This window comes from Natrix helvetica (assembly GCF_964273705.1).
Source record: "Natrix helvetica genome assembly, chromosome: Z".
Taxonomy (NCBI): Eukaryota; Metazoa; Chordata; class Lepidosauria; order Squamata; family Natricidae; genus Natrix; species Natrix helvetica.
This window is the reverse complement of record NC_138554.1, coordinates 53,125,616-53,149,488: the sequence shown is the minus strand read 5'-3', so window position 1 is coordinate 53,149,488 and position 23,873 is coordinate 53,125,616. Positions and strand designations below refer to the sequence as shown.

At 41.8% G+C, this 23,873-nt stretch overlaps 1 protein-coding gene across 11 annotated transcripts in view; it reads left to right on the top strand.

Moving 5' to 3' along the window:
• The first annotated feature begins 324 nt into the window (after positions 1–324).
• The window catches only part of ADAM11 (ADAM metallopeptidase domain 11), a 112,288-nt gene continuing 88,739 nt past the window's right edge, over positions 325–23,873 (top strand). For 4 of the 11 annotated variants that reach the window (XM_081932552.1, XM_081932549.1, XM_081932555.1 and 1 more), the window contains exon 1: positions 22,270–22,660. In XM_081932552.1, coding sequence (XP_081788678.1) covers positions 22,597–22,660 — 64 coding nt within the window. In that variant the 5' untranslated portion in view covers positions 22,270–22,596. Of the gene's footprint in view, positions 517–1,543; positions 1,721–13,155; positions 13,193–14,766; positions 14,810–15,961; positions 16,074–22,266; positions 22,661–23,873 lie in introns of those variants that run through there. The other 7 variants (XM_081932557.1, XM_081932556.1, XM_081932558.1 and 4 more) reach the window with 4 other exon arrangements.

Sequence of the window (23,873 nt, the reverse complement as noted above, 5' to 3'; positions counted from 1 at the left end):
GATGTCTGATCTGTTCCTTTTATAATCCACTATAAACTCCTTAATCTTATTGGTGTTAAGGACCAAGTTATTTTCTCCACACCACAAAAGCAATCAGTCCACCTTATCTTGATAGGCAGACTCATGCTTTTTTTGATGGTGTTTTTTATGCTAGTTGTCCATTTTAAGTCTTGAGACATTATAGAACCTAGAAACTTGAAGGTCTCTACTGTTGATACTGAGTTGTCTAGTATTGTAAGAGATATAGGAGGGTTTGTCCTAAAGTCTACCATCATTTCTATGGTTTTTGAGTATGTTTAGTTCAAGATTCTGGCTGCACCACAAGGCTGGTTGTTCAACCTCCCATCTGTATCCAGATTCATCGTCATCTCGAATGAGACCAATCACTGTTGTATCATCTACAAACTTCAGTACTTTAACAGAAGGATCTTTTGAGATGCAGCCATTGGTGTATGGAGAGAAGAGAAGTGGAGAGAGCACACAGCCCTGGGGGTGGGGGCTGTACTAATTGTACAGGTATCTGATATGATTTTGCCCAATTTCACCTGCTCCTTCCTATGTGTTAGGAAGCTTATGATGCACCTACAAGTGTGGTCAGGCACAGCTAGCTCATTTAGTTTAGTTATAAGAATATCTGGAATGATGGTATTGAATGCTGAGATGAAGTCTACCCTTTGTTGAATAAATAGCTTGCATATATACAACTGAAGGTGAAGAGGTTAGACTTCTAGGAAAGAAAGTGCATTACATGATGGCATTTTGATAAGGTTTTTTCCTCTGTTCCCCCCCCCTTCTCTCTCTCTCTCTCTCTCTCTCTCTCTCTCTCTCTCTCTCTCTCTCTCTCTCTCTCTCTCTCTCTCTCTCTCTCTCTCTCTCTCTCTCTCTCTCTCTCTCTCTCTCTCTCTCTCTCTCTCTCTCTCTCTCTCTCTCTCTCTCTCTCTCCCTCTCTCCCTCTCTCCCTCTCTCCCTCTCTCCCTCTCTCCCTCTCTCCATATTTCATTTTCTGGTTGAAACATTGGTTCATTCCTGCATAGTGTTTTTACAGTTCAATAGGGCTTTTTATAACAAACACAAGAGGAGTTGGGTTTTTAATCCTCAAGCTATTGTTGCTTCAGAAGCAGAAAGACAATTTCACAAGGGCACAAAGTATAACTATTTAAGTCTCTTAAATAGAATGAACAGCTTTCTCCTAATTGTGGAACAATCTACCTATGGTAATTGTGGTTTGCCTGTCTGGAGATTTTTAAGGGGTAAGACCGTAACCTCTCAAGAATATTTTAACTGGTTTTCCTGCAAATTGGAGTGTGTTGGACTAGATTATCTTTCATGATTCTATTTTATGTAAAATGCATGGCATGCAATTTCATGGTGCGTGTGAGCAAGCTGAAATAACTTTATTTGTTATATTTGTTATTAATCACTTAAGATAACTTATTAAAGGTATGTTTCTTCCTATTAACTGTTCCATTCACTTCCATCTCATCCTACTGAACTAAATGGCAATTATGCCTGATTTCTGCTTTTTTGTTTCTATCTATCGTAGGTTATTGAAAGTTTTCTCAGTAAAGAAGTGAGGTGTATTACATCCAGTAGCTGCAAAGCTAGACAAGAAAGAAGGCTAAAGAAGGAAATTGTTATTCTGATGAAATATGTTGGAAGTAAATTTTTTTCAAGACTCCCAGAGGGTCAGGGATGCCCCTTGCTCAAACCAGTTGATGTGGTAAGAACTTTGAATCTGAAAAATTGCTTACTCTTTTTTAATACATATTTTTAAAAGGAAGAACAAGATTTTGGCATGTTTTCAAAATTAACCTGCTGGTTTGACTCCTAGTTCTGAAATTTGTTTTTGTGGGGGTGCTAGTGAGCTTTGCATTCCTTATGAGAACTGTTAGATAAATATCAGCCAAGTAGCACAACTTTTCTTTATTGTTCTATAATCCTGATTAACTTCGAAATTTGAACATTCCAAAATATGTTTTCATATAATCTTTATATTCTCCAAAGTATCCTGTGGGATGAGTCACTGATGGTTATTCTCACTTCCAATCTGTCCAGAGATTGAGGTTAAAATTGAGGCCACTCCCCTCTACTTTCTCTTCATGGCTCCAGTTTAATCTCAGTCTCAGCCTGTAAGGGACTCTTTTCTTCTTGACTCTCCCACCTCTTTCCCTATCGTCTTCCCTGTGTGATTGTTGCTGGGCACAAGCTGGGCTTTGCCAGGAGCTTCGGAGCCATCGAGACCACTGGCAGTTGTTGTGGCTTCTGTGGCTGCGCACCAGGAGTTGCCTTGAGGTGCAGCAACCCCATTACATTGGGGGGTTGTTAGAGCTCTGCTGGTTTGTTGGAGGTGTTTGCTGAGGGAGAGCTCCTGGAGGCATTGGTTGGTGGCTGCCATTTTGGGAGGGCGGCGGCTCCCGGGAAGACGCACGTCGCCGGGCTGCAGGCACTTGTTGGGGCCACTATGAGTGCCAGAGGGGCACAGAAGAGTCAAAGCTCCTCTGTGAACCAGGGAACAGCCTCCTGCTGCTTCGCATTCGGGTGGCACAATTGAGTTGCATATCGGTGCCATCCTGGGGACCATATGCAGGAGGCATGGAGCTTCGTCGAAGCCGCAGCAGCCCTAGCCAGCTGAGCGGGGCAAGAAGGAGGCTGGAGGTGGTGCTGTGGAGCTGTGAGTAGTTGCAGAGTTGGGGGAGCTTGGTAAGTTGGTGGACGCCATGAGGCGACCAGGAGCCTCCCCTGAGGCTTCTGATCCCGGCGAGAGGACTTCCAGGGGGACTACCTCTTCAGAGAGAGAGAGGGCCACAGGCAGAAAGAGCACCTCTCAGTCCTCCAGGAAAGGGGTGCTCATAAGCAGCAAGTGCCCTTCGCCCTCCAGGTCACGTTCGCCCCACAGGCTTTCACTGGTTGCTCGGTCCCCTCCTAGATTTCGAGGCTCCTCTAGGGGAGATTTCTCCCTGTTCCTCCTCTCTCACCTGAGCACCCAGGGGACTGCCAGGAGGCAGCTGGAGCAAATAGGCTCAATCAGCTAGCACTAGGCCGGAATTGGAGCCTCCCATTCTTTCATCGACCTTCCCAGATATTTCAGAGAGTTTTCAGAATATTATTGCTCAGGCTATTGCACAAAGCATTACAGCAGGGATGCAGCAGAAGTCCCACTCTTCTAGGAGAAGTTTGTCTTGTATCACACAACAAGGTCATCCAACCAACCCTGAACCTCAACTGCTCAGGAGCAAGGGCTGGGTTCCCCTTCTACGGCCAGTGAAGGATTTTGCTTAGATGAGGAAGGCCAGAAGGATGTTGATTTTTCTGAGGATGAGGATTCTCCAATCCCAGAGGCCTCTGTGGTCACAGGTTTTTTCCCTTCTTTGTTTGGGTCTCTTCTATGCAAGGCCAAGGCCACTGCTGACCCTAACCCTACCGCAGAAGTACCGTATTTTTCAGAGAATAAGAATATACCGGAGTATAAAACGCAGCAAGGTTTTCAAGAGGCAAATGTTTAAAAATGTGGGTAGGTAGATCGAGGGAGGGAGAGAAAGAGAGAGAAATACAATAGGTAGATAGGGAGAGAGAGAGAGTAGTTAGGTAGGTAGATAGGTAGGTAGATAAAGGGGGAGAGAGAAAGAGAGAAATATACATACATACATACACGGACACATACATACATACATACATACATACATACATACATACAGTAGGTAGGGAGAGAGAGAGTGTGTGTAGGTTAGGTAGGTAGATGTTTCCAGGTGTATTTATCCATGTGCTGGAAAGGAAATTGCTGATAATCTGCAGCACCTAAGACTTTGTTTCTGCTGGCATAGCACTTGATCAATGTAATTCTCATCAATCAGTTAAAGTGCTTTCCAAAAGGAAAAAAAAGTTTTTGCACTCTACAAATCTCACCAAAATGGCCATTTTTTCACGAAAAAAAGGCATGAATAGCCGGGGGGGGGGGGGGGGGGCTTGCAGAGTGCTCCTGGGGGGAAGGTGGGCAAAAATGAGCAGAAAATGGCCCATTTTTTGCGAAAACGGGTCCGTTTTTTGTCAAAAAATTGCATGTTTAGCCTTATGGAGGCTTATACAGTGCTGCTGGGGGCTGGGGGGACAAAAAACGCCCCATTCTTTGCTCATTTCTGGCTTCCCGAGCCCCCAGTAGCTCTCTGAAAGCCTCCATAATGGTATGTACGGCCATTTTAATGAAGAGGCGGGGCTTCGGGAGGCAAAAAATGCTGTATTTGATGTATAAGACGCACCCAGATTTTCAGCCTCTTTTTTGAGGAAAAAAGATGCGTCTTATACTCCGAAAAATATGGTAAGTTATCCCAGCTCGGACCCCTCATAGGTGGCCGCCTTACCCTATTTGCGGATCGCTGGGACTCATCACTTCTGATGAGTGGGTCCTTCAGATTATCAGGTTTGGTTTACATTTGGAATTCTGCTCTCACCACCCCCCCCCCTTGTTTTTGGCTCTTCTCCTCTTCTAGGAACCAGGTGAAGCGTAAGCTCGTGCGTAAGGTGATTCAGCACTTGATGGATATTCAGGCTGTTGAACTAGTTCTGGAGGATCAAAAAGGTTCTGGGTTCTACTCCAATTTGTTTGTAGTTCTGAAGAGCTTACTGGGGGGTGGAGAGTGATCCTTGATTTAAAGTTGTTAAATTCTAGGTTGGTTTACCGGAAGTTTAAGATGATTTCCTTGAGGTTTAGCCTCGAGGGGATTAGACAAGGAGATTTCTTGACCTCCATTGACCTTACAGAGGCCTACCTACATATCATGATTGCACCTGACTATCGGAGGTTCCTTAGATTTTCACATGGGGAGACCATTATCAGTACAAGGATCTCCCCTTTGGACTGGTGTCCGTATCTTGCACCTTTACCAAGGTACTGGCTATAGTTGCGGGCCACCTCTGGCTTATTCCGGTCCACCTACAATGCTACCTGGACGATATCCTTATTCAGGCAGTGATTCCGAGCATGACCAATAGGGACCTTGGGCTCACGATTAGAATGTTACAGACTGGGATTTTCGAACAACTTCGAGAAGAGTCATCTGGAACCTACTAATAGGCTTCAGCATTTAGGGGCTGTCATTGATATAGTGGAGAGCGAGGTGTTCCTATCTCAAGACCGTAGGGACAGCATTATTCAGCTGATTCAGCAGACTCGCAGGGCTCATTCTGTTCCCGTAGTTCTCTTCTCTCGTCACCTGGGCAAGTGCATTTCATGCATCGTGATAGTTGCATGGGCCAGTCTCTATGCCAGGGAGCTGCAGTAGCTGCTACTTCCCCCTCAGAGGGACAGAACCAGCGATATGACCTTCAAAATCCACATGCTGCCCCAGTCCTACTGTCCTTTCGTTGGTGGACGTCTCCACTGGCCACAGGCTCCCTGTTTAGGGAACTGGACAGGTTGGTGCTAATGAACGAAGTGAGTCTTTTTGGCTAGGGGGCACATCTCAACTCTCAGCTAGTCCAGGGGCGATGGACGCCCTCAGTCTTAAGACAAAACATCAATTGGTTGGAGCTCAGGGTGATCCACGTGGCACTTCGCCACTTCAAGGAGCAGATCTCCGGGCAGCATGTCCTTGTCCTGATGGACAATGTCACCACCAAGGCCCATGTCAACAAGCAGGGGGGCATCCACTCTCTGGCCCTTCAGAACGAGGCAGCGAAGTTGCAGAACTGGGCGGAATGACATCTCCTGTCGCTGAGGGCGGAGCATATAACAGGTGTGGACAACCAGCAAGCCGACTCGCTCAGCAGGGTGATCGTGGACCACAGGGAATGGCAGCTGCATCCCAGAGTCTTTGCCGAGATTTGCCAGAGGTTTGGCAGACAGGTCGTGGACCAGTTTACCACACTGTTGAACATTCAGGTCCAAAGGTTCATCTCTCAGTTTCCAGCTTGGAGAGCAGAGAATGTCTAGGCCCTGCAGATGGCCGGAGGAACTTCTCTATGCCTTCCCTCCCCTTCCCCTTATTCCTGGGGTTCTGAGGAAGTTGATGGCGGAGGGGGAGGAGGTCATCGTAGTATCTCCCTACTGGCCCTGGTGACCTTGGTTCGCAGATCTCATAGACCTGTCCGTGTTCCCCATTGGAGGATTCAATGGGGGGAGGTGGCTCTGTGTCAGGGAGCCCTGAGTCACCCGGAGCCCCAGTGGCTTCAACTGATTGCCTGGCACTTGAGTGGGAACAGTTGAGGGTGGCCAATTTCTCAGCCAGAGTGATCAGAACAATTGAGGCATCACAGAGGCAATTCACCATCTGTATTTACAATGCTACATGGTCCTCATTTGTGTCCTGGTGCCACTCCATGCAGGTGGAACTGGCAACGGCTTCGGCACCGCAAATGCTGAAGTTCCTCCAGGATGGACTCAAGAAGGGACTTTCTTACAGCACCCTCAGGAGGCAGATTGCGGCATTGGCAATAGTCCTCAGGGAGGGGCTCTCATTCCCTAGCGCAACACCTAGATATTAAGAGGTTTCTTCGGGGGGGGGCAGCTAATCTTAGGCCTCCTGTGGTTCATTGGTTCCCTACATGGGACCTGCCCACGGTTCTTCAGGCGCTGACTGAGGCTCCCTTCGAGCCTTTGAGGATGGTGAGTCTTCAGTTTCTCACCCTTAAGGTGGTTTTCCTGGTGGCGATTACCTCTGCCAGGTGCATTTCTGAGCTCAGCGCTCTGTCATCTAGGGCTAACCTATGCACATTTCACAACAACAGGGTCGTTCTTAGGCTTGACCCTTCATTCTTCCGAAGGTTAATGTTCCCTTCTATAGGGCTTAGGAGGTGGTTCTCCCAGACTTCTGTCCGGCACCTTCCAGGGAGAGGGAACATTCCTGGCATCGCCTGAATGTGCAAAGGGCGCTGCATATCTATCTGAAATGCACCTCTTCTTTCCGGAGGTCAGAGGTGATCTTCGTCTCCTTCCAGCCCTCTACCCTAGAGACAAGGATGTTCCCAGCTACCATCGGCAGGTGGATTAGGTTAGCCATTACTAGGGCGTATGAGGCACGCAGGCTTCCGGTGCTGGCTGGCATCATGGTACACTCTGCTAGGAGTGCGGCCATGTCTGCGGCCTGGTTGACTCAGGCGTCTATTGAGGATATTTGTAGGGCGGCCACCTGGGTTTCGCTCTTGCCTTTCATCAGGCAGTACCGGCTGGATGCTTATGCTTCAATTGTGACTTCTTTCAGTAAGAGGGTACTGCAGGGAATGCTGGACATTCGAGGGGCTCAGGCCCATTTATTCCCTCCCATGGACATCAAGCTTTGATACTGTATGTTCCCTCAGTGACTCATCCCACAGGATACTTGGGAGAATGTCAGTTGGCCTTACCTGAACTGCATTTCTCGAAGTACTGTGGGATGAGTCACTTCCCACCCTAGTTAGTACACATTTTTGGCATGAGGGGTCCTGAGCCCAGCTTTAGTGGCTGTTGGATCAGTCAGGGTCCTGGGGTTGGGGTATTGTTTCCTATATCCTTCCTTCCCAGGTTCTTTTTTGGAGCACTGACCTTAGATTAAGGAACCATGCAGAGGAAGTAGAGTGGAGTGGCCTCAACTTTAACCTCAGTCTCTGGGCAGTTGGATGTGACTCATCCCACAGTACTTCAAGAAATGCAGTTCAAATAAGACCAACTGACATTTACCAAAGAATGTTTTCCAATGCTCTTTAAAACTTGGCATAAATATGCACATTCTACATATTCAATTCAGAGCTTACACTAATTTGGGAAAAACAGATTTACTCAATGAGATAGTGGGAAAGAAATGAACAACTTTCAGGGTAAAACCTGGCAAGTATGAAAAAACAATGAATGTAGGCCCAGTGCAAATGTCAGCCATGCCTAATTTATCCATTACTGCTGTAGATAACAATTTTGTTGTACTCCAAAAACTGTTTTGCAGACCTTGGTCAGTCATGGGAAGAGGTTGTTACATGAAGCTGTTGGCAGTCAGGTAAGATATGTGGCTGTTAGGTTTTCGTTCATCTGTGAATGAAACATAAGTAGAGACAAGGATAGAGTTGAAACATTATCCCCAAATCATTAGGTCAAATTTGTCTCACAGGTTTGAGCCTTCCATCCAATGCAGAATTGCAAATTTACTATAGATAACCTTGAGGAGAATAGTTTCAAATGAGTCAAGCAAAAGTATTCAGATGGGAATGGGTTTTTTAAAAATATAAACTAAATACCTATTTCTACCAGTGGGTTGTCCAATACTCCATGAAAAGCGGGCATGAAGGTTTCCTGAGCATTCTCTCAAAATCACTCAATAATGGATTTGTTATGATTACCTTATAAGAAGCCTTATCATCAAATTTGCTTAAAAGTGGCAGAGTCTTTTTAAGAATGGGCCAGAATTATAGAACTATCTTATGAATGAAATATAATTGGCTCCTTCAATACTTGTTTTAATTAGATTTGAAAAGGTATTTTTCTCCATGCAATATATTATTAATATTTTAACTTTATAATGTCATAAAAAACCTTTTTGCATTGATTTACTGAAATACTTTTATATTAGGATTAAATGTCTTATGATTTTAACACTGTTATTTTGTGATCAACTTTGTCTTCAAATTTGGCATATTTTTCAGTTTTAATCATTTTTATTAATTATTTAAAATGCCCCTTGATTTGGATGATCTTGAAAAAGATAAGCAGAGTTATTAGTTCCATGACAGTTTATCCGGAAATCCCAAGTGTAGAGGCTAAGCTGGAAAGTTAACAAAATACTTTAGAAGCAGTGAGGGGCAAATCACATTTACAATGGATATTAAAAAGTCTACACACCCTTGTTAAAATTCCAGGTTTAGAGATATAGAAAAATCAGACCAAAATAAAGAACTTCAGATTTTTTCAACCTTTAATATAATATATGTATATGCTGTACAATTCAGTTGAGAAACAAACTGAAATCTTCTAGGAGAAAAATAATAAGTGATTAGGAGAAAAAAATTATCTGAAGGGAGAATTTAGTGTACTTTGTGATATACAATAATTAGATAATTTTTTCTTCTGTGTGAAAATAATGTAGTATTTTAATTTTGCCAGGAGATGGCAGGTCAGAACAATAAAGTATTTGCCAATATAAGGGCTGCCTGGCTAAACTCATCTATATAGCAGAGTACTAAAACTCTTGTTCCTGTAACCTTTAATTGGTGAAAATGATATCTCACTGGACAATTGTTTTTGAATCAAGATACCTCAAATGAGTTAACTTACAGATGTGTCCAAAATCCGGGACCCCTGAGTCCCATGGACTTGAAATTTGGCAAACTTTATAAAATACTTTATGACAAAAACATACTTTATAAAATATTTTATGACAGAATACAAAATAGCATAAAGCATTTCCTGAGGTCAACTCTTGATGTTTGACTGCTCTGGCCTGCTTTCAAGGTAGAAGGTAGATCCATCTCTGAATATCTCCCAGAATTTTAAAGAACTTTTGCAGTAAAGGCAGTACATTGAAAGCTCTGTAATTGTTGAAAGCATTGAGGAGTCTGGTAAGTAAATAATTGTTAAATGATAACTCGGGGGTGATGGGTTGTATGGTATTTGATTATTGCTGAAAAATATTTTACTGTCAGTAACTTCTATGCCTTTAGCAGTTTCATGTGTACTGTAAAGGTACTGTAATCTCTGTCAGGAAAAGACTAAGTAGTGGGGAAAGGGGGAGAAGGTGCCACGATGCTGTTAAAGTCTCATTTCTGTTCAGCTGGCTAATATAACCTTAATTGGGCCACAAAACAATAAAGCAAAGCACAACAGAAAGTAAAATATTTTTTCTATGAGGGCATAGAGAGTGCATATTATATTACCTGTAGGTAAAATAAGTCATACTGGAGGACTATCCATACCCTTTAGAAGGGCAACTAATGCTCCTTCATACTTTCTTTTAATCTGTCTGTCAATTATATCATTTTGGAAAGCTGAAATAAAGAACAGATTTAATTAAGAGGAGAAAATTATATTGCTATTCATCTATCCATCTATTGATAAAATTTATTGGCCACCCATCTTACAATAGGGTAACTGGGTAGCTTGCAATCATTAAAATACATATACATTAAAATATAAATAAATTAAAACCAAACATTAAAATCAAAGATCACATGGGGAGGGTGGAAGTGTAATGGGGGGAGGTGGGATCTGTTACTTGTTCAATCACCTCCACTATGCTGTTTTCCCAATGGGAACCAAAGCCAACTGGCAGAGCCACATTTTCAGGCCCTTACGAAAGGATAGGAGAGTTGGAGCCAACCTCACATTGGGGGCAATATATTCCAGAGAGCAGGAGCAACTGCAGAGAAGGCCCTCCTCCTGGACCCTGCCAGCCAGAAAAATCAGGCCCACAGCATGCCTCCTCTACCAGCATGAGTGGGATCACCCAGTCCGACTGGGGTGACACAGTTCCTCAAATAACCTGGACCCACGCCATAAAGGGCTTTAAAGGTGATCACTAACACCTTGAATTGTACCGGAAGCAGACTGCAACCAGCGCAGCTCGCAGAGCAACAGTATTACAGGGGCCATTCTTGGGCCCTCCAAAACTGCCCACACTGCTGCACTCTGCACCACCTGTAGCTTCTGAAAGCTCTTCAAGGCTAGCCCTATCTAGAGCAGATTACAATAGTCCAGCTGCGAGATGACCAGGATCTAAGCGTCTGAGCACTGGAAATCCTGATCCAGGAAGTATCGCAACTGGCACACAACACAGAATGGATCTCCTAGCCATGACTACCACCTGCTCCTCAAGCAGGAGTTGTGAGTCCTGTAGAACACGAGTCCCCAATCCTGGGTCGCGGCCCACTACTGGGCTGTGGCCTATTTGCAATCAGACTGCAGGCCAGGGAACACACACGCATGTAGCTTAATTTGCATGAGTGGCAGGTCAGAGCACATGCACATAGCTCTACTTACAGAGCGGTGGGCCAAGATGCCATGCATGTGTGCCAGCCCACCATTTGCACAGCCTGGTTCCCCTCTTTCCCCCTCCTTCCTGATGGGATGCCAAGCTGCAAAGGTTTGGGAATGCTGCAGTAGAAGCCCCAAGTTTGTGGACTCTATTTTTCTGGGCCAGTGCCAGCCAGAGTCAAAGATAACAAAGTCCCCTGTACCCAAAGCCGTTTGGTTTGATCAGAGTTCAGTCAAAGCCTGCTGTCTCCCATCCAGGCCCCCACAGCCTTCTGGCATGGCGGGAGGGTGGCCACAGCATCACTTGGGTTACCAAAAATGGAAATACAGAGTTGGATGTCATCAATATACTCTAGATACCTCAACCTGTGGTGACAGATGATCTCATGCAGCGGTTTCATATAGATGTTGAAAAGAAGTGGAGAAAGTATTGAGTCCTACAGGGTACCAAGGGCCTCTCATTCCCTATCAATACTGATTGGGAATGGCCAAGGACAAACCAGCGCAGAAATGTGCCTCCTGGCCCCAGTCACCACAGCTGACCCAAAAGGATACCATAGTCAATGGTATCAAAAGCCACTGAGAGGTGAAGAAGAGCATGGATTGTCTCCATCCCACTCTTGCCAGAGATCACCAACAAACGTGATCAATACCATTTCTGTCCCATTGTCAGGGGAAAATATTTAACCCTGAACTAGATGAGGCTTAGACTGCGGCTTTTTCCAAACAGCATATCTTCAAGGAGCGAAAAATGAAATAAAATCCCGGAAACATATTCTAATTAAAAACAAACTTTTAATACAAAAATAATAAAATAGAAAATAAAACAAATCTATCTAATTGTTACATTTTGGCAGAAACAGTTTGTCTCCCAGCTTCCTGGCAGACAGACAAAGATCAAAAGGGAAGAAGTCTCTGGAATGTGTGATGAGTATGCGCAATACATCACTTGCTGATGACCTGCACAGTAATTCATCAGTAACTATTCAGTTCAGTTCGGCTAGCAAACAATTTAACGCAGTGACACCCATAACCAGAACTGGATCCTGACTGAAAGGGGTCTGGATAATCCATTTCATCCAGGACCCTCTGCAGCTGTCAGGCCCTCACCTTTTCCATGTAACTAGATCTGTTTTTTATTTCAACTTTTTCAAATCTAGTGCTCCCTTGATGTGTTGCATTTTCATTTATTTATTTTCAAGTCAAATGGCTACATGTGATAATATTTAATAACTGCATTTGGAGCTTAAAGACATAGCATAGTCACTTGAAGAATGACAGAATTGTGATTAAACCTTGTCTCAATTCTCCCCTTTCCTTACAAAGACAAGGAATTAAGAAGAAATGTTTTGCGTTGTTTCCCTCAACTATCTTTGAAAAAAATGCGACATTTTCCCTTCAAGAAACGTTATTGTACATACAAAGATTATCCAAGAAACAACCTCTGCAATGAAAGGTAATGCTGAAGGAACTGTTCTGATTATTGGAATGGGGGAAGATTTATGTGGTAGAATAGTAGGAGATTTGGAAAACACATTTTTTAAAGATGTAGATGCTTTTTTCATGCAATAAGAGAGACATGATGTAAACTAGTGTTTCTCTCATGGCTGGCTGGGGAATTTTGTCCATACATCTTAAAGTTGTCAAGGTTCAGAAACATTGATATAGACCAGTGATGGCTAAACTTTTTGGCATCGAGTGCTAAAATTGGAGAGTGCGCACACCGGAGTGCCAGAACCCAAAAGAGAACAGCTGGCCTTATGGGTTCTGTCATGCGTATGCACGCTGGACAGCTGGTCTGACGCACATGCGCACTGGCCAGATGTTTTCTTCTGGACCAGCTGGCCGGCCTCCATGTGTGCACCGGAATCAAGAAGAGCAGCTGCCCACTGCGTGCATGTGCACTGGACCAGCTGGCCAGTGCGGATGCAGTGACGAAACCCGTAAAAGCAGCTGGTATTGGCACACGTACCCACAGAGAGTCACTGTCTGCCACATAAGCTCTCTATGCCAAGACCGACCCCAGGAATCATAAAGATACACTACAGGGGAATGATCCTCATTATTCCCATTTAGTGCAATTTATTAATGTATGAAATTGTATACTGCCTTGCTCCTGATGACTCTGGGTAGCTCGTAATAATCAAACATTCATATTTCATGTATAGTTTGCATTTTTTAAATGCTTGCTCTGGTTTAGAATCTTGCCTTAACATGTTCTCTTGGTTTAGGAGAAAGTGCTCGCTTCTGGATCCCTACTTTTAAAAAGTGAGTAGAGAAAATGTTTGTTTAGAAATGCTAGATATAGTGATCTGGTTTGTCCCCTTTTGGTTGCAACTGGCAGAGATTCTGAGTTTTCGTTGTGACTTGGTTGCTCATCTTGATATACTCTGTGCTTAAATGAGAAAAGGCTTCAGAAGGACGCAATTTAATTCAAAATCAACCCTTTCCCCCCACTCCCCAGCAACATGTTTTTTTCCCTCTTTTTTGAAAAGGAAAGAAAAAACACTGCTTCAGAAGACCATTGCTTCCAAAATGAGGTCAGGAAAGTTGGCACTCTCACATGAGGATGGGACTATGACTTTGAGAGAAGTGCAAAAAGAGAAGAATCATGGTCTTTCTATTGAGTTTTCCCCCCTGTCCAACCTTCTTTCTCCATATTTGCTGGAGAACTGAAATACTGTGCTACATTTATTTTTTCTCTCTTTAGCAAACCTATACAACTGCTAGAAAGGAGAAAAGCATAATGGGGAGGTGGGGTGGAGGTTATAGGAAAAAATATCAACCTTGAGGAATGCCTTCCAGGAGGTTGATATTCTTCCTTCAAAAGTGTAAGTGTGTGTGTGTGTGTGTGTGAGAGAGAGAGAGTGTGTGTGTGTGTGAAGGAACAAGACAAGTGGATCTAATCAGATTGCAATTCCTAGTTAGGCTCCTCCCTACCAACCAGAATGTTTGTCCAGAGAGTTGTGTTGTTTTTTCTGATGGAAAACATCACTCTTGCCAGATCATTTTGACCTGTCACAGTGACTGGCTGGTAATGAAATGGTAACTGTGCAGTGACAATATGTCTTGAACAAACAGCAGTTTGCCTTGGCACCATAGCAAGAAAAGTGGGTGGATGAAGTAGAAAACACCAATTCAGTTAAGTGATAATAACCAAAGAATTTAGAGAAGATTTGGTGACAACAAGCAAGAAAAATAATTGGAGAACCTTTGGTGAGAATTAATGCAGAATAAACTTACCAAGGTTGATTCACCTGAGACTCTATGTTTTTAAATCCTCTCTTAATGTCAGTGACTGTTAATTGTTGGGAATTTTAGCATTGGCTTTACCTATCCAGCTTCTCCTTGCCATACTGGCTAATTCTTCTGGGAAATGTTTAAATGTTTCCTAATATCTGAATGGATATTCATTGTATGCCTAACAAAGCCGAAGCCCATCTCCTGTTTCCTTAAGATATGCTGTTGTGGCTGCCAGCCCTGGATAGTGTCCCTCTCACTAACAATGCTGTATTGGCTTAGTGCTGGCACTTTGCCTACTCATGAGGCAGACTGTTGTTTTAATATAATAATCGTCTTGTTGCACAGTGTTTAAGTAAAGGTCACCTGCACTAGCTTGCTCAGCTGTTTCTTGCAGAGTTGGCTGCTTTAGCAACAACCCCCAGCCTGAGAGAGCTCACTATTTAATTTTAAAGAGAAATGATAGCATTCGGTTTTTCTCATTTCCTCTAATCTTTCTTCCAAACCAAAACTTGAAATTGATATCTATGTTGTTTCTTATATTTTGATAGCTGCCAAAAGTTGTTTCTCCCTCTTCACTCTTTATTTTTTACTTCTCGTAGCGAGGCTGAGTCCACCATTTGTGAAAATTGAAGACCATAGCAGGTAAAGGGAGCATAGTAGAATTTCATCTTGTGGCTTTCTAAAGTTGAATACATCAGACTTTGGCACAACCTAACGCATACAAGTTCGTCCACCTATAGTGAATGCATGGGTTGGGCATCTGTTGTGGGTAGAGTGGTTCAGCTACAGCTAAGGTTTTCCATATGGTCCCTTTAAAGTTTAGAGAGGCCTTTGCTCCTCTCTGGAACCTCATTTCTCATAATTAATCCTTAGTACATTTTTTGCAAGTCTAAAGGTAAAGGTTTCCCTCGCACATATGTGCTAGTCGTTCCCGACTCTAGATGGGGCAGTGTTCATCTCCTTTTCAAAGCCAAAGAGCCAGTACTGTCCAAATACGTCTTCGTGGTCATGTGGCTGACATGACTAAACGGCGAATTATTTATCTGGAAGAATACTACCTCCAGCATTTTTTGTTCCAGCATTTTTTGTTCTTGTTTTATTTTAAAACAGGAATAAACTAAATGTCTGTATTTTTTCAGGATAGTGTAAGCCACAATACATTCAAGAATTTTAATAGGATTGTGCGGTCCTTGACTGACTTCTGGTTATTTCTTGCCATCACTTTTTCCTAATTGGAAAATACTGACTGGGAGTTGGTCTAACATTTATGGAGTTCACCATGGCTGGGGAAAATGGCTGCTCCTAATTTTCTCCCCAAGATTCAGTTATTTTTCTCCTCTTTATCTATGCACTTTTTAAAAAGTATTCAAGAATTTTTCTCAATTATATTTCCCATTATCAAGAACTTGTGGCTTATTTGAACCCAGTTCAAAGTAAGTATATGTATTGGAATTGGGGAAGGAATAAAATCTATTTAGGAAAGATTTAAACACAATAAACACAACCCAAACTTCATGTGTGGTTTAGAAGCAAGGAAGAATTCTACCTCTAGAGTATTTCTCCTCACTTTGTGCTCAGATGGAAAAAATTAGAAATGTTGATAAGTGGAGCTCTCCATTTTCATATTCAGAAAGTAGCTTTGGATCTAGATGAGCATTATAGGTTGCGCACAACACAACACCCGCCCTCCTTGAGATTGGTTCATAGTTTTAATGAATAAAAAACAAGGTTGAGATTTGGATTTATGTGAGGGAAAATGGGAATTCTTATACATGACTCTTTCTGTCTCTGCAGAGAATCCAAAACCAGACAATCACCCAGTAAGCCAAGAATTCTCTTTATCATTCCCAAAGCACAGGAAGGCTACTGTGAGTGTTGTGGAGAAGATTTCAAAGATTTACAGATGATAAGAAAGTACAGTATCTAGAATTGCTGTAGACATTTCTAGGCTTTATTGAGATGTCCATTTATGACAGCATCTGTCATTCTTGGACCAGGTGCGTAAAACCTGAATTTCATGTAGTTAAAATTGTTACTGCTAACAGCTTTATGACTGATACATAGCAATATGTTGCAAATATCTTTGCATGGAATTCCATTACAATACATCATAAAATAGTCAAATACAGTAGCTAAATTAAAACGAAGAAAAATTATTCTCTTTCTTACCCAAATATTCAATTAATTGGTGAAAAGCCATCAAAGAATGGCAGCGGACAGTCTTGAGGCAGGGAGTTTTACTGCTCCCTTGCCTAAGAGTGCAGACTTACCTGAGGTAGAACTATATTGAATGCTGTTGAGACTAGTGGGAGACTATCTCTATGTTTATTGCTTCAGAAATTATAAAATCTGGTAGTTTTTCTTTGTATCTTCTACATTCCTCAAACAGAATGAGCTGCTGGGCATCCTGGTAATAGAATGAAACCTGAAGACCAGACCCATTTTGGGATGTTTTGAATGAATGCCCTTGGGTAATTTAAACATAACTTGATTCAGCTCTTGCCTTTTTTAAAAATAGGCTATTCAATTGTTTTGCTTTATCAGTTACGTTCCAGAGCGCAAAGCCTTCTACCTGCCTTTTCACAGAAGAATTTTCCTTTCTTTGTCTGGGTGGTAGATATAATGAGATGGAACAGGGTTTTTTTTCATGCTTTGGTTCAATATTCTTGTTTCTTTTTTCCATTTACAAATTTTGCTCATTGTGTTAACTTTCTGATGGCATTGTCTTCACAGCATCTTCAAAGCTTGCAACATCAGGAATTTGTCCTAGATTTCCTATGCTTTGTCCTATGCTTTCTTAGATAGCATCATCTCCCAACTGAGCAGTGATTTTGTACCTTCCTGCACTCCACTGCTGAGGTATAAGTATGATCCACAGGTAGAGAAAAAGAGTATCAAAGATGATACTGTTTCAAAGTATGAGAATTTCTGACTTCCTTTTGCTTACTGAAGATTTTGTGTCCTCCCCCCTCTAAAAAAAGACCCCCCCCTTTCCTGTAACTAGCAAAACATGCAGGCAGAAGAGAGAGACAGACAAAAGTAGATCTTTAATGAGAAATTATGTCCAGAATTCATCCTGGTTTTGAAAGCAAATTAAGGATTCTTATTCTTCAGATCAATGCAAGATGCCCACACAATAAAGCCAAAATTCTGGGTATGTATCTGGAGTAAGCTCCCCACCCCTCTCTCCCTCCCTCTCTCCCTCTTTCTCTCCCGTGTATATGCATTAGTGAAGATTGTATGGAAAGAATAGTAAAAGAGGACTAGAGGAATTTGATAATCAATTGAGTGATTAATCAATTGATTATTTGCTATTAAGTCATTTTTGATTCCTAGTGACCAAACTGCTAGGTTTATTCCATGATAATGCCTGGTTCGAGCCCAGTGGGGAGAACATCTTGCTGATTTGTGTAAAAGCTAAGTACTATTTTTGTGGCAGTGTAGGACAATAACATAGGCAGAACACTTGTGATAGTTGAAAGCTTTACATTGGTAACTCCCTCTTTTTCTTCTCAGTGTATGTAATGATGTTTCTTCTGAATTTGAAATGGAGGCTGCTGAACATGTCAAAGTACCATTTTCAGGTCAGGTAGTGAAAAGTCAGATACTTTTTGAGGGCTCAGCAAATCATCTTATTAGCTTGGGGGCTCCACCATGCTTGCTTAAGGAGCCAAATTTCCTTCACCTGACAGTAACATCCATGGAGATGACCACCACACTGGTACCATTTGCCTCTGACACCCATGGAAAAGGCAGAGTGGTTGCAGACACTTGCCTAAAGACTGCAGTCCCAGTTGAATTCAAATCTGATGTTTCGGAAATTCCCAACACAAGCTGGCATGTTACCTTGCAAATGCAAGCACCCTTATGGGCAATATGGACAGGTGAAAAAAAGACAAACATTATATCAGATAAAAGCCTGTCTAATAAGAATTTGTTCCCTACAGACTAACAAGTTGAAACAGTAGGATACTTATTTCCTAGTCAATTCAATTTGCCTGCAATTCCATCATACACCCCCGGCTCTTATTGTGTTCCCCCACACTTACCTCAGAAAGTCCTGCACTGTCAGTCTTGTAAGCCTGTTGCTATAGACACGAGCTATCTCAAAAATCCAATGCAACAGCTAGACCAGAAGGAGGTGGCGGCAATCTCTCCCTGTAAAGAATGGGAAATGCACAATTCTTGCAACTTTTCCAGCATTGATAGTACATTGAGCAGCCTATCTAGATTCCATGAGGACAAACAAGTACCCTGGAACTGGTGGACTGTGAGCTTGCACGCTGCTCACCTTGCATGGATATATTTGAGCTAGCACAGAATATGTTGCCACAGCAACTAGATTCGGGGCCCAACCTTTCCTTTCTTACTCACTGACTAGTCCTTCAACAGAAGCAAAGGTCTCTTCCAATGTGTCTGAATGAGTTGAAATACTTATTTGGGTGCTGGCAGGTGCATCCTATCTCTCTTCAGAGAGTCCAGAGGATGCTACATTGCCTGGGATCTGTATTAGCTTGCAAGATAGTAACTATAAATCCCATCTCTGTTCTGTTCTCCAGTAGACATATGAGCAAGGACAGCTTAAATGAGCAGAGCAACCTTCTGAAGATAGAAAGGATTTCCTTTACTAGAGTTGAGAATTGCCTGAAAAATGCCCCCTAGTTAGTTAGACTTTTCTCATCAACTTCTGGCTGTATATGTATATAAAGTTTCCATGTAAAATCCCGAGCTTCTTTATCTTTGTTGAAGTAAGACACCCTCTGCCATTTCGTGTGGGCTGATTTGAGTGCATGCTGTATTTCTTCAAAGACCTCCAAATATCTTCGTGTGTAAGGTAGAGAAGTAGAGATGACATTTTTGAGACTTTTCAGAAATAAAGCAAGAATATTCATCTATGTAGGTGCATCTATTAGAATTGTTACAACAGTTCTAATTGGATGTCCTAATGGGAGTATTGCCTTGTTCATTTATTAGCAGGGGAAAAGTAGTTACAATAATATTCTTCCCTCTCTTCAGCTTTGACAGAATTTAGTGTTAAGGAGGTCAAACCAGCACAAGAATTTGTGAACAGCAGTAAAGGATGGTAAGTGTTGAGTGCTCACTTTCGCTAATCAACCAGGTTGGAGTAGGGCATTTTTATGTTCCCTCCTGTCCCCCTCTGCAGACAGCTATGTCTCTAGGACTTTTAATAGAGGGAAGTGGGAGTAGAAAAGCTGCTTGTACATTTTACAGTGATCTAATTTCACTTGCCCATCCTTTTCAAGTCCCACAAGCATTTTTGTGTCTGCATATCAAAATGTTTTTTTTATTAATGATATTTTTCTTCTTCAGCTTCTTTAAATGTAACTGAACATATTCTCTTTTATAAACTAAATTTATACATATTACTATATCTGATGTGTGAAGTTGAAAAGATTATTAGAGATTTTTGTTCATTGCTACTTGCTCTGCGTATCTACTGCAGCCAGTCTAACATAAAAAAAGAAAATGTGTATGCACAGAAGACTACAGTAATAAAAGTAATGTTATTAATAAAGCATCTAACATTTTTCAGAAAAAATATCAACTTGTAGTATTACTACATCAGTAGTAGTAACCAATGCCTAAAATATTTATTTTTCCTTTTTTAAGCTCCATTTTTTTTTTAAAATGAGAGGTACAGAATCGTAAGTATACAGAACTAGCAGTTTGTCTTCTGAAAATCTCTTCTGAAACCAAAGGCTCAGGTTGCACTTGCTTCAACACAGAAGGTTTCGCATGGCGGAGGTATTTCTTTTTGACTCACAGTTGTATGAGAAATTAACATGGTAATTCCATGTTATATATAATGACCGGGTCCACACATCACTTTAAAATGGTAACTTGGTTAAATGAAGGATTGTAGCAAGGTGAATTTCTTGCCCCCTTCTGTGTTTCTTTTTCAGCTTAATGATGACACACCCAAACCCATTCCTCTCTGTGTACATACGTAGCAAAAGCATATATTTGAGATGCATGTCACTTCTGCTTTAGTCCCTGGAAATATTCAGCAACTTTTACCAGAAGCTTCCATTTATATTTTCTGCTACTGTTTGCATTATAAATAATGCCGCAGTAATTGCCACACTATGTCTTTGTTCATTTTTGTTCTTCTCAATAAAAACTTTTCTCCCACAAATTTTGATTTTCTAAAGAAACCGGGCATAAGTAATAAAAAACAACAAGAATACAATAGTACTTTTAATGAATGGAAACAACTGAAGGCTCTTTCACTCTTTTCCAAACACCAGGAATTTACATAGTAAAAGATAATTAAATCTAGTTTCTAAACTAAAATAACTACAGGAAAAAGATCCTAATTAAAATTAGGAGACCTGGACTCTATAACTTCTTGATTCACCTCAAATAGGTTGATACAGCAACATACAAATGGAAGAAATTATCCTAAAAGGTTTTTTAAATGGGGTGATAATACAGAAATCATTGTAATGGAACAGGAGGTCTGTGTTTGCGTCCTTTACAGAATTTGTGTTAATAAAAGAACAACTCCGGACTATTGTAGAAGCCACCGTATTCTGGTTTTAAGCAGAAGTGAGAGAAAAGTTATAAAGAACACGAGAGCCATGTCTTAAAAAATATACCTCTATTTTAATTATAGTAATCATAAAACAATCTAGTATGTTTGGATGCTTAGCATTTTGTGATAAAAAAGTCTAGATGTGGTGATGGAGAGAATTTAGAAAGCTGATAATCCACTAAAGAAGAAAAAAAAATGGTCCTCTTGTTATTTAGATAATAAGTGATCTCAAAAAATTGTATCTTGCATATGTAAATTTGCATCTCTAAGCCTGATCAAAATCCTTATTCTTAAATATGCCACTCATGTAACTTAAAGGGAGGGCAGGGTACTTGAAACAATGAACAAATTGCAACAATTACTTTATAGCTATTAAAAGGTTGGAGGACAGTTTGGGAACATAGACACACTTTATTTGCCTGCATCAATTGACTACTAAAACAAGTTTTATAAAAACTGAATTATATCAGAAAAGAGAAAAAGCAGGAACAAGTTACTTGAGCTGCATCGCATCCTACCTTGCCCATTTCTTCATTGAGTTTGCATATGAGAAACTGGTGGGAAAAATTACAAACGGCGATCACATCATTATGGCTCTTTGCAACTTACAGTAATTACATGCTGGACATACAAATGCCCTGATGGTGATTATTTGACTGCGGGGATGTTACTACAGCTGTAACTTGGAGGACCAGTTTTATGTCCATTTTTTTCAGTGATACTGTAACTTTGAATAACCATTCAGATTTATGGTATCACTGAAAAAAAATGCACATAAAACTGGCCCTTCAAGTTACAGCTGAGCAAATAGATGTAAACTGAGGGCTACCTATAGTTGTTGGTGACTCAAACTTGTGAATGGAAGTACGGTACATGGTACAGTACCATAATGCACAATCTTCATGGTGTACCATGTTTGCTGGTCAGTTTGCCTTCTATATAGAAATGCTATATGTACAAGATTGCACATTGCTGGCTGGCTTGGTATGACTTACTAAATAAGATTTAATTTTATCTAAATAGGTCAGGCTTACTCTTCTGGCCTGAGTAAAGGGGATGAAATTAAGCGTAATCTACAGGCTCCCTGGTAATAGTGGAAGGCATTCTGAACCTTTTTGAAAGACAAAATCTTTGACTTTACATTCAAAGCTTCAATAAAATCGAGAATCTGGTCAATCTCCAAAGGTGGCAGCTCCTTATTATATAAATGATCAATGTTTGTGCCTATGATTTATTAGAAATTTTATTGTGACTTGATTGATTGTCAACAATCAGTTTATGTGTGCATGCAGGAGGCTGATGTGTGTGTGAGTGTGTGTGTGTGTATGACACCCCTCTCCTTTTGTGAGTTTTACTGCCTTCTCATGCTTGTCCATACAGAAAGTCTGTGTATGGAGCTGGAGAGCAAGCGAGCACCAGAGACGGCTCTTCCATGCTAAAAAGGCAGGAGGAGGGATCTTTGTAGCTCACGTGTCCCTTTTCTCTCTTGCCCCCCCCCTGCAATTCTCCACAGTTCTCCCTCACATCATGTTAGCCTCTTCTATCCATCACTGCATAATCAAGAGGAAGATTTTTTTGTCTTTCTCCTGCCTGTCTCCAACTCTTTGCTGGTTCTGATTTCCCTCTGCAAAAGATTCCCATCACCTGCCCTGAACTGCTTTTTCTTCCACACCTCTTCTTCCACCCTTCTCTTTCTCAGAAATAATCCAGAAGGAAGAGCAAAGAGGAAAAGCAAGGAGAGGCAAGGCAAGGACCAGTAAGAATCCTAGACTTTCAATGCAAAGCAAAAGAAAACGAAGAAAGGGCACCACAATCTGCCTCCCTTGCATGCCAGACAGCTGGTGCCAACTCTGGTTCCGATTATGAAGGCATTATGAGCTGCTTGCTCCAGAACTGGGTGTTGACAGCTTTCTGCTGCCTGCTGCTTTGTCATTCAGGTGAGAGGAAAAAAACTCTTTGCTTTGACCTCCCAACTTTCCCCCCTTCTCTCCCCCCCCCCTCTTCTCTCTCTTTGTATTGCTTTGGAGTAGTGAGCACTGTATGAGGTAGGAAGCTGGGTACAGGCACTGGAGTACCAATCAAGCAGTGGGAGTTACATTGCATACATTTCTCAAAGTGACAGGGGAGCACCATATTTCAATCCTGCCTCCTTTCTCTCCCCCCCCCCCCACCTTCTAACAATGGCTTTCACTACTCACCTTTTGAAATGGGGCACATAGGGAGGAGGGTGCTGCAATTTGCTGTTTGTAAATATATCCCTTGTTTAAAATCCGTCTCTTCTTTATAGTCACATTTTTACATTCCATCAGCGCTGGGACTGCAGTGTTTTCTGCTGCATCGACACATTTTCTGCAGTTCCTTTCTGAGTTGGAGATGGTTAAGCAACAGCTGGGGAGGGTGGCTGAAATTGCCTGCCAGGTTTACCTGGGAATAGGGCAGGGGGTGGAGGATTTCAAGCTTATACGGGTGACAGCTCTGCTCATAGATATCTTGATAAACATGAATGAATTGGATGAAAGAATCTGGGGAAATGGGAAAAAAGACTGAAATGCTTGGGAATGCAGTAACCCAGGGTTCAGCCTAAGTATTTTAGATGCTGGGGGCCAGTCCAGAAATACATGTGATTATAACAAACAAAAGGAGAGACAGTCCTTGAGTACATGCAGAGTGCATTCCCTTCATTGTTCCAGGAAAGGTTTAAACTCAGCACCTGTCACTTTTAGAATGTAAAGTACTGGGCATGCCCAAAAGAAAGTGAATCAGGTTGTGTGAAAGGGCACCGAGATGGCCGTTTTCAATATGGATTGCCTTTTCTTTATACTAGCTATGTGCAAGTGTTCCTGCCAATCATTGACATTTAGTATACATCAAGGTTTGGCTTAGCTTAGTTTGACTGAGAATGCATTAGAATATAGCCCTCAGGTGTCTTCTGGAGCTCAGCCTGCAATCTAGGACACCTTATCTGAGTATATTCAGATTTTTGCCTTCTCCACTGATATCAAAATAACCTGTTTCCCTTCCACACCAGATTTTATAAACAAGGACTTTCACTTCCAAGTGGATTGAACCCCTTTGTTGATCTTCCAGCTACTCTTTTCTCTTTGCTTTGATTGCATCTTGCACAACAATTGTTGATTTTGTTCTGTTTTT